The 15,641-nt window shown below is 37.8% G+C and overlaps 1 protein-coding gene across 6 annotated transcripts in view; it reads right to left on the reverse strand.

Moving 5' to 3' along the window:
* Positions 1–1,686: 1,686 nt before the first annotated feature.
* Positions 1,687–15,641, reverse strand: part of zgc:112980 (uncharacterized protein LOC503706 homolog) — a 111,602-nt gene continuing 97,647 nt past the window's right edge. For 5 of the 6 annotated variants that reach the window (XM_063058895.1, XM_063058898.1, XM_063058897.1 and 2 more), the window contains 5 exons: positions 12,870–12,977; positions 9,739–9,860; positions 8,234–8,356; positions 4,916–4,973; positions 1,688–4,710 (listed from right to left, as the gene is read on the reverse strand). In XM_063058895.1, the coding sequence (XP_062914965.1) occupies positions 4,636–4,710; positions 4,916–4,973; positions 8,234–8,356; positions 9,739–9,860; positions 12,870–12,977 (486 nt within the window). In that variant the 3' untranslated portion in view covers positions 1,688–4,635. Of the gene's footprint in view, positions 4,711–4,915; positions 4,974–8,233; positions 8,357–9,738; positions 9,861–12,869; positions 12,978–15,641 lie in introns of all 6 variants that reach the window. The other variant, XM_063058893.1, reaches the window with a different exon arrangement.

Genomic DNA, 15,641 nt, shown 5'->3' on the forward strand with positions numbered 1-15,641 from the left:
TGGTTCAAGGTAAATCAACATTTCACTCATTCCCTCTGCACCCCTCCATCTCCTGTAGTGCCATTGGGAACTGCCCCGAGGAAGGGTACTGGCTGATGTCAGCCTCCCCGAGTACTTAGAGGCGCCACTTGGCATGGGCCTTGTTGAAAGTGTGCCTGGGGAAGGCAAGGGTACAGCATCTAATGCATTCTTAAACTCTGGTGTTTAGACCTGAAAGCAGTGAAATGTTTTCAAAGGAAACGTCTCGCTCTGGCTCAGTATCGGCTAGATGTTTGCGACAACACATGATGTTGGATGATACATTTTGAAATACACGCAGACCTGGATTTGGATAGTAAGCATTTACAATAACATGTTATTTAGAAATGTTGTTATTTTATCAATTGTGTTTTGGAAAGATGATTAACTTTTGAACAGGCTTTCTAAAATCCTTAATTTAATCTACCTTTCTCTGTTATACTTTTATTAATAGTAAAACAATGAATACACGTAAATAAGCAACAGGACTCATCCTTTTTCCTTAAAAATATCTAATTGCTACTAATTGTTGATAACCTCAGCTCAAATTACCATGCCATGCGACAGAATTATTATTTTTTTTAAGAAGATTATTGCCAATTTGGGCATACACTCTCATAAAAGGTTCATCATCCCCTCGCTAGTCCAATTATTCATCACAATAAAGACAGCAACAAATGCTTCCTTCCTTCTTGGTTCAGTATTACACTATTCCCTTGGGTAACATGTCATTCACTACACCCTATTATCATTCCAAGTTTTGAAGTTAGCACTCATTGATTGGATTTTCTATTTCTGCTCTTTCTAACTTACCCTTTCCTATTCATTAACAAGAATAAACTGAAGAGAGTAAATTGGGGAGCTTGCATAAAATAAGCAACAGCTACTAGCCCAGAAAACATACTGAACATTACTTTCAGCCTTTTTGTTCTTGAGATGAATTTTCCCAGTATTCTATATTTCTTTGTTATTCCATTTCACAATTCGTCCCATCCCTTTGCTATGTACATACATCTATTAATGCTTCTGGACACATCTTCAGTGATGTTCCTGGAATCATCGGGTGTTTTGGGTCTTTCAACATCATACAACCTCCTCCAGGTGACCCAGCCAGGGCTGATCAGACCCCAGCTTGTGTCCAGATGGCTAGCTACTTATGACTCCATGGCTCCCCTCTTGGAACTAGATTTACAAATATTTAAGGATTTTATAATTAGAAAACTACGTTAACAGCTGTGTTCTATTGAACAGGAAATATAATTAAGTCGGCAGTTAATAAATTTGTTGCATAAAAAAGGGAACATTTGAGAATTTAGCTGCTCTAAAATTTGCCTATGTAAGTAATCAAGAGTCACGAAATATACACTGGATCTGGTTTTGAGCACTACCTACACATTATTCCTTATAGCACTATAATTCAGTATTTACACTCTTGATCAGAGATGTATAAAATAAAGGCCAATTTAAGGACTGATCTTGTTTGCATGATAGTGCTGTGCTGTGTCCTGGTGTGCAGAATATAGACTGCATGGAAAAATGGAATGCGTTTGCATTTAACCCTATATTATTTTATTTCTACAATGGCGCACTTCCACTATAAATATTGCCTTATTTGGGAATCTAGAACATTAACAGCAACACCCCACAAAAACAGCATTGTGAGCATGCAATGAGCAGAATATGCTTTAAACTGAATTTAAAGATTTATTTAAGTGATTATAAAGGAATACAGATTTTAAAAAAACATGAATGATCCAAACCTCTAGAACAATATACAAGACTTCCTTTAAAAAAAATTGGAACTAAGTACATTGATATTCGTTGCATACATTTTAACTCTGACATCAAGTTTTTTTCATTCCAAGCAGGCTTGGGCTTTTGCTATAGTAATGTCAAAAAAAAGTATAAGCCCAAGAGTGGTTGCTTCATATATTTCACAGACCTGTCTGCCAGCAACTACAAAATTTTCAGGTTATGTAAAAATGCAGTAGAATTTACAAGATTCAAATGACTTTAAAAAGATTTTTCCTGGAGATTAAAGACTTTACTCTTTTTTAAAAGAATTTGCATCACATAAAATCCCTTATTTACGAAATGACATCGAACACAAGCTGAAACAAATATACAAATGAAATGCACTCAAAAACTTGCACTATGCATAAACCTCCATAAAATGATTCATGGAAGTCTCAGTACTTTGTTTTCAGATGGTAGAACATCAAGTTACTTTAATGGAAATAGGTTTGTTAAGAAGTACTAGATGGAAAGCTGGAAACATATTAGCAAACCACAGCATAAAGGTGTTGCTATAGCAGTAAAATTATTATTCAACAAAAGAGGCATTATTTCCAGTAAGACGGTGGCATGTTTGGATGCAGCAGCCTCTCAGGGGCCAACCAAAGGTGTTTTTTTCTTTGTTAAATGTCTTTTCGTTACGATCACAAGATAATACTGGACTCCAAAGACTTCAGGTACTGCAGATCTACCCCATCAGTGAGCTGCTTGTTGGCAGAGGTGCTAGACTGGGTGCAGATCATGTTACTGCCTGCAACAGGATGGCATCGAAGTTGGTGCACGAAGCCCGTGTACAGTGTAACCATGGCTGATTGTCTTGGACATTTCTCTTGTGATTGCAGGACCCAGTTGGATATTGATAATAAGATGCTGCAAGGCCTGTTTCCCTTGTTGGTGGTGGGACAGACAGTGGGGGAACTGCGTGGCCTCAGCTGTAGTGAGGACAAGGTCTCAAGCCACAGACTTGCCTGTTGATGCAGTCCAGGAGGGGAGATGCTGGAGGTGGTGCAGCGTGGCATCCACACTCGGTTGGAGGCTGGCTTCTCCCATCGGCGCTGCCCTCCAGGTGCTCGATCACTGGAATGACAGGCTGGATCTCGTGCGTATGTTAGTGCACCACTGGGAACTGCACCATCAATCCGTGGGACATGTCCCTCAGGTACTTGGGCTATATATGTTTTTTTTTGTGTATCTATGACTGGCACTTTGGCCCCAGAGAAACACTGTATTGTTCGGCTGAATGATTGAATAATTAAACTTGAATTTGATTTGAGTTAAATATTTTCATTCAGAAAGGCAACATAAAAATATTTTAATTACTAGAGAATTCTGTATTATAATTCCAGCAAGTACAAATTTACTTAACGACTATTTACTTTCATCTAAAGAAATAACAAATATACCACAATAATTTGTTATTTCCACACAACAAAATGTCAAACACAATGAAACAAAAGATGTTGAATAAATAAGGCTAGGATTTATACAGGACTTTCACACCAATTATGATGTGCCAAAATAATTTTACAATTAGTAATGTTTTGTTCTATAACTTTTGTTGTAATGAAGACTGTATGGCAATCAAGGACAGCAAGTTCACACAAACATCAATGAGTTAATAAGCAGATAATGTGTTTTGGTGATACTGTTTAAGGGATATAACATGACAGGTCACTAATAACCCCCATTATTCTCCATAAAAGATCTCATGACATTAATCTGATGCTTACTCTAGAGCAGACAGTGGCCATTATTAAATATCTCCAATAAGGGGATACTCTCTGTACTGTACTTAAAGAGTTGGGATCAGATTCTGTGCTCAAGGACATCTTTTAGATCAGATAAAGAGCTGGGCATAGCCCAACATCAATAATTAAGAATATCCATTAAATTTTACCCAAGTTTGATTTACTTTGTCACTTAATAAATATTTTGTTTTCTACAGTGTCAGAAATGCATTTGGAGACAGTCCTCCAAGCACAGGTCTGTATAAAACAGCAAAATTTAATTCTTTTTAATTGGGACAATTAGGATTCCATCTGGCATTAATGGCCCTTTTGGTAAATTACCTGCATTTTGAGTCTGATGTATTAAATTATTACTTGGAGATTGAGTTTAAAACTTTAAAAAAAAGTCTCATTTGTGATGGAGAGTTGAACAAGGACAGCTGCATTTCTGTGCAACTATCCCTCACAAGAATAAGCAACAAAAATTACAAAAATAAGCAAAAATAGAAAGGTAGTCTTTGTTAAACTACAATGTTAATTTCTATTTTAAGGATGGCAGATTTAGTCTTCCCTTAGTTTGAGATACAAACTTACACTCGCACTGTTCTTTCTATGGTCTTTTCTCTAAAAATCAAAAATGAAAAATAAATATACTTATAAGACAGTCTCTGAATCCTACTTCCTCTCCCTACACCATCATCTTAATAAATTACACCTCATTTATTCCCCACCACCTCCTGCCAAATACTACTGACTTCTGGAGCACAATGTAAACATGGCAACTAAACAAAATAGGGATAAATTAGCTTTGCTTATAGAAACCCTTGATGCCAAAATCTTAAACAGTTTTTTAATAAAACACTATTATCATTACTATGGTATGAACATGAAAAATATCAAAAGTGGCTCATTTGTAAAAATTGTGGGTTTTCTATTTATGCCATGTTTCCATGGTTATATGATGATGCAGATTAACTGAAAAAGTCATCACAATATGTAATATTGTTGGAGGAATTTTCATTTATAGTATAAAAAGGTGCATTTCCATGGTAACCCATCGTTCATTACTTGAATAGTTTCCAGGACATACTTTTATTCAAAGTATCCTGTTTAGTTTATTCCGTAATTCAATAAATTGTGCAGTATTCACCATTTCCATGGCTGGAACAACCTGAAAAGTGGGAAAAAAATACATGGTAAATATTGCACTTAACCATCAGAGCTGTGATAGAAAGCCAGAAATTCCACTGCTCTGTAGTACAGACACTGAGATACTCTTTACCATCTAATAGCCAGACTTGTGAAAATGCTAAAGGATCTACGATGTATTTGCATTTATTTAGCACTGCAATTTCAATTTTAAATACAGACCATACCTTATTCTGTAGAAAACTGTGGAGAGATTGTATCCATAGACATTCCATTGTTTTGAATCTGTGGAAAAATTAGAGCCACAATTTAAAACTGAGTAAACTAGAAGATTTAGGCTGTAGCAAGTGGTGACATTCAGTATAAAATTCTAGCATGAAAAAAATGTCTACTGGGACTCCTGGGTGCAATGTACAGTGCACAATAGCTATAGTACCAACCTAGCATTAATTTCCTGAGAGACTGGAAAAGAAGTTACTTACTAATTAAACACATCTTTAGTCTTTGAAAAAAAAGTACAATTTCACATATCACACAAGAGCCGAAATGGCATATCAGTTCAATGAGCCAAGAGAATTTAAGTATAAAGTTGAGACAAGGTGTCATTATAGAATACACAGTGTTACTGATGCTTTGAAACAGTTTACAGCTGTAGTGTTAGCACGGCAATGATACATATTAGAAGTGAAAGCAGCATTTTATGGAAATAGTTTGAAACAGTTTACAGCTGTAGTGTTAGCACGGCAATGATACATATTAGAAGTGAAAGCAGCATTTTATGGGAATTACACTGCATACCATATTAGTACATAGCTTCTCCGACAGCAAGCCTCACGCAGAGTCTCCTCGCTGGCAACACGCAGAAACTCCTTTCGGAGTCAGGCTGAACTAAGAGGACAAGGAGATCTGGCCCCTACACACATAGCACACAGGCCCACCGGTGTCTGGATACGCCCTGTTGCTCATGAACCAGATCCCCAGCTATGGGTAAATAGCCCCACTGCCTTGCAGGCATCCTCAGGAGAGACAAAGGCTACGGGAGTAAACCCAGTCAGCAAATCTGGAGTGGACCCCCTAAGGTGGCTGGACATCATTGAACATCCTTCTGGCAGCCCATGCAGCCAAGCCAGTGCCAAATGCATTACTTCATAAGCTTTCCTTTGGACTACACTGGTGATGCGGCAAGGGGGATCTGGATGACTGGGCATCTCAGGATCCCCATACCTTCTGCCCAGGCTTGCGATGATGATCATCATCACTCATTGTCCTTCGAGACAGATGGATGCCAACCACCACCATCATGTTAGATTGCAAGTTAATTTTTTTTTAAGGACAAAAGTGCCCTTTCAGTCTTTAGATGTTTGAACAATGAAGTCTCAATTTGACAGGCAATACAGCAGACTTGTAACCTGAAAATTTCTATCCAAGAGAGTTGCATTTCATTTGGGATGAGAAAGGAACAATCATTGATATTTACTGATATGTACCATATTAACTGTACATTTTGACCCTCACAGGATGGGTTTAAAAATTAAGTTGCGTAGACGATGTCAACAACTTTGAGAATTACTGTGGTTAAATATTCAAAACTCTCTATTTCTTCCCAGAACAAAGATAACTCTGATCCATAATACACCTTGTATTAACTCTCCAACTCTCCATTTGAACCTGGCATCAACACAGAAACTGCATGGGGTACAATTGCACGGTGACATTTCAGGATCTAACCTTGGATGAGGAGCAGTTGATGCAGAGGAGAAATTAATTACATTGAATACTCCACCCAAAAGTTGGGAGTTTCTTTTACAGGTGAGCTTCCAAACATGTTACAGACACAATAATCATATCATTGACCCATGCATATTGTATTATAGAATAGTCTGGACTGTAAAGTGGGACATTAGAAACAGGTTTACTAAACTCATTGCTTGGCAGAAATACTAATTTAATTCTTCAGTATTAATTTAAAATAGGTTTTGTCCAATCCTTTCCAATTCATCATTTGACAATGATTAATCAATGTTATTTTTTAATTCTGGGAGTATTATATAGGTGGTATCCACAACAGTGAAAGCTCTGAAATATGTGCAAAACATTTATTATATTTTGGAGTCTGTCAGTCCATATAAAAACCCAATTCATATTTTCAATAGTCAAATGGACATTATTCCTCATGTGGATGTTATTTCAAGTTTGACTGATTTACAAGAGCAATGTTGCCACAGACAGATGAGTTGCCCTGGATATTTTACCACAATACGTTTACCAAAGACTGTTAGTGTTCACAGAAAACAGTCTGTATTGCAATTTTCTGTAACACAAATCCACATTATCTGCAAATATCAAGAAAAGATGATGAACAAAATTGTATTCACTCACTTACTTCCCCCTCCCCAAATTCTGAGAGAAAATTTTATTTCATATTAATTTCTGGGTTTTACAAGGGCCAATTTCCGTTACCCAAATAGCCACAATGCGAGGGTTGCCTGCAATCAATATTTGTTGTACCTTGTACAACTTGCTCCTTTACTGCTTTCAGGTCATTTGCATTTACCCTGCACTGCCTCATTATGTCGATCAATGCTATTCCATTCAATGGTTTTGAGCCAGAAGGACTATCTTCTTATTGGTACAATGATATTTAAAACCATTCCCAGTCTCCTTGATGGGCTGGAGTACGGATTTTACTGTTCAGTAGAGAATTGCTGTACTTATTCATTTATGTCCTGTCGATACAGTTAAACTTTGAATTAAAGCGATGTATAAAAACACTGCAAGGCATCAAAATCAGGATTAAACTCGTAATCTAAATATTGAATAGGCAAATCAAAAGAGCTGCTAAAATGCCTTAAAGCAAAGGCAAATTATTAATGTTCTCTGCACCAGCTTTCAATCCAGGCTTTAAGAGGAATTGCAGGTTTCTGTTATTTGCATATGCCCTGGCTACAATGTCAGTCTTGTTTCACTGCCCATCTGGTAGCAGTTTATCTTTGGTTTAAAAGTGCGAGGAGCAGACCCTAATAGCAAAAGTAGCTTGGCTAAATAGAGGCAAATCCATTCATCATTTCATGTAACAAGATATGGCTGCTTTACTTGTAGGGACTCTACAAAATGAGTGTTCAACATATTTCTCATTGAAAAATGAGATATGGATGAAAGTTCATACCCTCCCAAAAACCCTGAAGGCACTAAACTCTCACAAGGAAGCAGCCCAGAAGAAATCATTTGCCAAATATTACATTTTACATAGACAGGGAATCAATTAACGTTCATTAGTTTTTCAAAATGGTGTTGGCCATTTCTCTACACATCAAGGAAATTATAATGCAGGGAGACCATAAGTTATTAATTGTGAAATTTAAAACTTGGGGCCTCTAAAGAATCACTAATGTATCCAACTCTGAATTCAAGAGAAGCATCTTTATTTTTAACCATTGAAAATCATATAGACTATTAAGTTCTATAGCATTGTAACAAATACTTTTAGATTTTTGATGTTACTTTTAATGTATGATGCAGTCTTTGTAAACAAGGTAAATACTCACTCATGCCATGCCTCCACAAGAACATTAAGCACAGGAATGCTCAGAGATTGGATAGTAGTTTGTTTAAAGGACAGAAAGAGGGTCACAAGGTCAGAGACATAGTTGGCATCATGACACTTAACCCTAAAAAAGTTAGAAGAAACACACTTTAAAAATACTGTTTTCAAAAAAATTTTGACAAGTTTTAGTAATAATTATGGGAAAGTAAACTTGACAATATTAAGGTCAGGCTGCTAGAAACAGTGGGATATCTTAAAGGGGAACAATAAATTTCTGCAAAGGAATTAAATTCAACGTCTCTCAAAAGGACTTTACAGTAAATGAGATTGCAAATTGTGGAAAATGCTTAATTTTACTATGGCAATTTTATCCAAATTGAGCTTCATTTGCCTGCTCTGAGATTTTCATTAGATAATCTGTGTTTTGCATGCAATTTCAAATGAAATTCTCAGTAACCAGGACTACAATTACATTTTGATGAGACAGTATTTCATCAATGGTCCTCAAGGTCAGTGTTTATGAGGATACAAAAGCTTTTCACAAGATCCTTTAGCAATAAACATAAAGAAACAATGCAGCAAATCACAGTCAAAGGGAAAGAATTGTGTTAACCACATAACCGGGTGTTAAGTAGAAAGTATATTGAAAATGATTACATGTTAAAGGTCTGAAACATAAAAGCTCATATGTATTCACAGACATGCTCACTAAATGTGCAAATAGTATTATATACAGTTTCAGTCATTGGCACGGGGAAGTCAAGATCATGTACTGTAACAAATCATGCAAGACAAGAGTTACCTTGACTGGGTGGGGCTGGTAGGGGTCAATATTTTAATAATATTTGGATAGGTTTAAAATATATGTGACAGCCTGGCTTCACACTAGCCATCTACAGTTTCACATTGGGGGAGGGAGGGATGGTGCAAAAGGGATGAGGTAGGAAAATAGAGCTAACACTTGTTTGTTGATAATACCGAACCAAATCAGGAGGAGGAAAGGGTAAAATTTGTGAAGTTCCCAAGTTTGCAGAATTAATTGATTTGGAATTCAACTGAATTGAGTTTGAAGAAAATTGGCTTACACAAAATGGTTAAGCCAATCAGTAGGGAGTCACCTGGAAATGAAGACAATTAATTTCTAACTCAGATCAACAAGAAATAGACAAATATGTTAATCAGGATAAGTGCTGGATAGGATGCATAAATTGCTATGCACCCAATTTTACATTTGATATCATTGTGATTTCTACAATGACGTACTGCAGATAATATCACCACAGTTAGATTTTATTTCCCAAGTGATATTACACTGAGTTTTAATGTAAATGAATCAATATTCTAAATCAGTAATATCCAATGCCATATTTATAGTATTTAGTAATGTACAACTCTCACAGAAGAGATTTTGCTGTTCAACAGTTTTATTCAACAAGACCATCTAAGAAAGAGGTTGAACTGACAAAAATCTAGATCTATGACTTGCAGTGGCAAAATCTTACTTACACATCAATCATCATGCTTCTATGTACATAAATATTGTTGCTCAGAATGGCACAGAAATGATGCAAAATGTCCTCTTTCGTGCTTAGGCTGTCGAACAAGAGCTTCAGAGCCCAGAAATTCTTCTAAAATTATCACAAACAATATTAAATCAGACTGTAGTTTAGAATTTATTTCAATGTGGTACTTATCTATAAAAGGATACCAAATGGTTTCAATTTTCAGCTATGCCAGCATCCAATCCATGAACACACAATCATCAGGAAAGTGATGAAAGAATGTTATGGACACTGCTATCAACGAGATATACAGTGCCTATAAAAATTATTCTACAAATTAGTCTAAATTTATTACAATTATTAAACACAAAACAATTGATAACATAATCACCTATCCCCTTCAAGTCAGTATTTTGTAGATGCATATTTGGCAGCAATTACAGTCTTGAGTCTGAATGGATAGGTCTCTATCAACTTTGCACATCTGGACACTGCAATTTTTCCCCATTTTTCTCTACAAAACTGCTCAAGCTCTGTCAGATTACATGACGATCATGAGTGAACAGCCCTTTTCAAGTCCAGCCACAAATACTCAATTGGATTGAGGTCTGGACTCTGACTTGGCCACTCCAGGACATTAACTTTGTTGTTTTTGAGCCATTTCTGTGTAGCTTTGGATTTACGCTTGGGGTCATTGTCTTGCTGGAAAACAAACCTTCTCCCAAGTCACAGTTCTCTTGCAGACTGCAGCAAGTTTTCTTCTAGGCTAAAAAAATTTCTCCAGAAGGTAGTGAATTTGTGGGATTTATCACCACAAGCAGCTGTGGAGGCCAGGTCATTAGGTATATTTAAGGCAAAGCTTGATAGGTTCCTGATTGGACACGGCATCAAAGGTTACAGGGAGACGGCTGGGGAATGGGGCTGAGGAGGAAGAAAAAGAATCAGCCATGATTGAATGGCAGCAGACTTGATGGGCCAAATGACCTAATTCTGCTCCTATGTCTTATGGTCTTGTGGTCCTCACACACCAGCATTGATGTGACATGCAGAGTGGATGTGAGTGGCAACAAGACCTCAAGTCATGTATTCTGAGGCTCTGCTTTAGACTATTCCAAAGCCTTCTTGACAATCTTCCACAGTCAATGGCCTTTGAACTTACTTTAAAATGCCTCTTGATAATTACAGATACTTAAAAACTATTCAGGGGGCTTAACCTTTATCTCCTGTTATTTTTTAAATTAAAGCACCTAAAAGTGCTGGACATGAAATAAATATTAAAAATGAAGTAAAATAGTTTAAAGTGAACAGACTTGCTCTGGGTAGACATAAGATTGGGGGACTTTGAGCATCAAGCCTGGAGAGCAGCTGGATCCAGGCTGATCCAATATGATATTGGATTCCCAGGAAATAAAGCAATCAACAAGAGAACTATTTCTTTTGTTTTCTCCTTCATATCTTCCTAGAAGTAGAATTAAAAGGTAGTGAGAAAAGCCTCACCAGGTAAAGGGAGTAGTACTCATAGTTTCAAAGGAGTTGAACTTACTTAAATTTAGATGGAGTGAATCCAACTCCTTTCAAGCAATGAAACTGCTCCCATTTACCTGGTGAGGCACTACCACAAATGGCAGTTAATTTGCACATTGACAGGACAAGTTTGTCCAAATTCCATGCAAAAGTAAAGAAAGTCATGGCAGTAAACCGAAATTAAATTGAAGCTTTTAAAAACAGTTCAATCTACAGTGCACCAGTGGCAACCAATTAAGATTGGATACTGTACGTGATCAGTGGATCACTTGGCAACCCATGGTATGCATGTATTTAGTCTTTTTAGGCTGGCATCTCATTCAAATGCTGCTCCTGGCACAGTCTTCCACATCCCTTCTCCTGGTGATTTACCACCCGATGCGGTCTGCCCTGTAGGTAGGACTCAATGAGGCATCATTAACCAGTGAAGATGACTGGTCTGTGGGACAGATCTTCCAACTTTGGCATAAGTTCCCCTAGGAGAACTTTACAGGACTGATGTTTGGATATACATATGCCCAAACCAGCTGTCTACATCTATCAGTTCAGTTTTATTTGTATTTCTTTTTTTTGTTGTTTTGTCCAAATGAATTGTTTGACAGATTATTTCAGTGGGCAGTCCAGATTTATAGTTGGTTTAGATTCACAGAATAAGAAATGCCCAGACAAAGAGAACGGCCTCATCTTCCAAGGCAAACTTGATGGATTCTTCAGAATTTTTAATCAGCTTTTCTACAAATGTGGCAAAATGGTGGGAGGGTAGGGGTGAGAGCGGCTTTATAATGAAAAGTTTTAGGACAAGAAAAATGAATGCAGAGTCTAAGGTACACAGTCCCTCTGTATACCTCCTGTCCAGTATTCCCCTCTCATCACCCCTTCAAATTATCCTTAAGAGGCACTTGCTTTCTCATTGGCCATTCTGCTAACTCAAATCAAGGATTGTATGGCAACTTCTTGGGAAAAGCTGGAAAGATAGCTTCTGAGTTATAGGACCCTGAACTTGTGGGAACTCATCCAAGAATAAAAGTATTTAAGCCCCTAAAACAGCGAGACCCATTGTCCAAAATAGCAAGCAATTGCCATGCAAATCATGTCCAGATACCTACTGGGTGAACAACATGAAACCAATACCTTTGTTCAAGAAGCCAATAAAGCACTAGCTTCTGTGAAAATGACAGCATTTGCTAGTTAGGAGATGATCAGGCAACAGTTCACAACTTCAACATGTAGTATATACTGCATATCTGATGGCTACACTGCAAAGTGAGAAGAATGCATTCTCTTGTCCCTCAGGGTTTAAAAGGATCCAAAATCAGTCAATCAACCAGACACTCTACTAAATTAGCAGGCCACAAATTCCAGGCTAGTTGATTAGAGACAGCTGGAATTTTTAGAAGATAAAAAAACCCAATAGTAGGTGAAATTAATTAGGAAATCAATTTCGTAAAACTGAACTGTAACAAATTGATTAGCAAGAGAAAAGCAACGGCAATGGGCCATCACTATGATCCTTACAGTGCAACTATCAAACTCCACCAATACAGTTTGGAAAAGGAAAGACCAGTTTCAAGAGAAGTAAACTGCTAGTTACAATAATCTAACTATTCTTACCCCATAAGCCACAATTAATGGCAGAACAATTTTCATCATAGAGATATTCTTATGCAACATCTGCACAGCAGCCACTGTTACCAGAATCAATGCAGATTCCCAACAAAGCTGCAAACAGAAACATCTTGTATTAGTGTTATTCATCCAAATCTTCATGGATTCAAAATAAACAAAGTTATATATGAATTTTAGGGTTAAAACTTCCATACAATTATTTAACGTATGTGAGGGTTGCATGAGCTAAGTGTACAAATTAACATCAGTATGCTGTATTTCAATTCCAAAATTCAGTTGCTTTCTGGAAGAGACAGGACAGCTCTTGAAATCATGTAACTTATCATGATAGCAATCTCAGTGGTGCAAACTGGTCAGGGCATTCAGCCGTCAACTGAAAGGTTGGTGGTTTGAGACCACCCAGAGATGTCACTAATCCGGCACCTTTAAAGCACATACTACCAGCCTCTAGGACATCTTCTTTCGTGCTGTTATAAGACCATTGAACAAACTTGATAAGATGGACTCTTGATCTCGCAATCTACCTGTTCATGGCCTTGCACCTTATTGTCTGTCTGCGCCACACTTTCTCTGTAACTATACCGATACATGTGACAATAATGAACCAATTCATCAATTTCTTAACATTTCCTATTTGCTCAATCTCCAGCATTTTAATGAGGAGGACTTGAAGTGGCTTTCTTGGTTTTGATTATTTCTTCCAGAAGCGACCCGGATGGTGGCGTAGTGGCATCAGCGTCGGACTTCGGGATAAAAGGTCCCGGGTTCGAATCCAGCCAGCCAGCTCCCCTGCACGCTTTCCATCCGTGCTGGGTTCTCTTTGGAAACTCAACTGGCAGAAGGTAATGGCAAACAACTGCTGTAACTTGCCTCGTACACGACTCCCCACGATGTCAGAGAGGTGTGGAGGGAAATCGTCTACTAACCGGAGAAATTCTGGATGTGACGTACCTTTCCTTTCCTTCCAGAAGCATGGATGGGGAAATTGTGGCAGATAAGCATGTACAATAATGTAAGGAACATTTTAATGAAATTACTGTCCATACTTGGACATTGGCAATGATGAGATAGTTTAGTTCTTGAGTATCTAGAATGACACCTTGGAATTTAGGACATTTTTACGATAGCACAAGTTTTTAAAAAGTAATAACTCTATGCAACTAACTAAAATATTCTGACTTGATCAATAAATAATGAAGACCTTTTCTCTTCATATATAAAGCTAGTTTGAAACTGCTCATTTTATGACCAAGCAATATGATGAAGCAGAAAAGGGTGACATTTGGCTGATGTAATGTTGACAGTACAGTTGTAATTTGGGCTAAATTCATAAAGATCAGAATTTATGTGAAAAACTGAAGCAAAAAGAAAATAAATGACTGTAAACAGATAACAAATATAAAAGGAAATTCTACAGGTGCAGAATATAAATAATGAAGTAGTAGCATAATGATGGAACTGATTAGGGACAAGGAGAGATCTAAGAGAATGTGAATGATGGAATTTGGAATGGAAAAAACTGCTGGAGAAGCGGTGTCTGTGGGGTGGGGTAAGGTGGGTAAAGTGGGGGGGGGGGGGGCGGTCAGGAATTACCAATGTTCCAGTGCAGAATGAGAGGGTGATGGTGGAGACTGAGGCTGGAAGGTGATACAAGGATGCAAAGGCCAGATTCTCATAAGCAAGGTGAAAATGGGCACCATAAGGGAGAGATGGAGGAGCAGGTATGATGGGTGAAGTGTGTGGATAATGGTATGATGGAACAAGAAAAGGTGAGGTGGATTGTATGGAAGGATTGCAGATAAATTGGAAAGAGAAAGGGGAACAAGGGAGGTAAAGGTAACTGAAATTAGAAAATTCAATATTCATACCATTGAGTTGCAGAAATGGAATTGGGCATTGCTGGGCTAGATGCTAAACCACTGGGACTGCTGAATAGTTGGATAGTGGATTACCAGTGTCTAACTATATCCTTTACGGTTTTCTGTTATTATTTCCTTATAATCTCCCTACCACTGTTGTCAGGTAGACAGGTTAGTTGATCCCCATTTCCCCTCCCCATCCTTCCTAAATTGTGGGGTCACACTTGCTTTCCTCTATTTCTTAGGGTCAATTCTGTAATCAATAAGTTTGTGGACAATGATAACCAGAGCATTAATCTTCTTTCAAAAATGTGGGATGGAGATCATCAGGTTCTTCAGCTTCTCACCTCACCAACTACTCTTGCACTTTTCTTTAATACATGATGATACTTACCCAGCTTCTCTTTCTCAATTAGACTTAATTTTCTGGCAATCTTTTCCTACCTCTGTCCATAAAGACAGACAAAATGCACTGTAAAACACTGAAGCGACACACACAAAATGCTGGAGAAACTCAGAAAATCGGAAGGCACCTATGGAAAGGAATAAACAGATGTTTTGGGTTGAGATGCTTCATCAGGATTGGAAAGGAAAGAGGAAGAAGTGAGAACAAGAAGGTGGGGGGAGGAGAGGAAGAAGTACAAGGTGGCAGGTGATAGGTGAAACCAGGAGAGGAGGAAGGGGTGAAGTAAAGAGCTGGGAAGTTGATTGCTGAAAGAGATAAGGGGCTGGAGAAGGGGGAATCTGATAGGAGAGGACACAAGACCATGGAAGAAAGTGAAAGGGGAAGAACACCAGAGGAAAGTGATGGGCATCCAGCACATAATTCTCTGTAACTTCTGCCACCTCCAATGGGATCCCACCACCAAGCACATCTTCCCCCGCACCCTACTTTTCA

This window comes from Mobula hypostoma, chromosome 9, assembly GCF_963921235.1.
Source record: "Mobula hypostoma chromosome 9, sMobHyp1.1, whole genome shotgun sequence".
NCBI lineage: Eukaryota > Metazoa > Chordata > Chondrichthyes > Myliobatiformes > Myliobatidae > Mobula > Mobula hypostoma.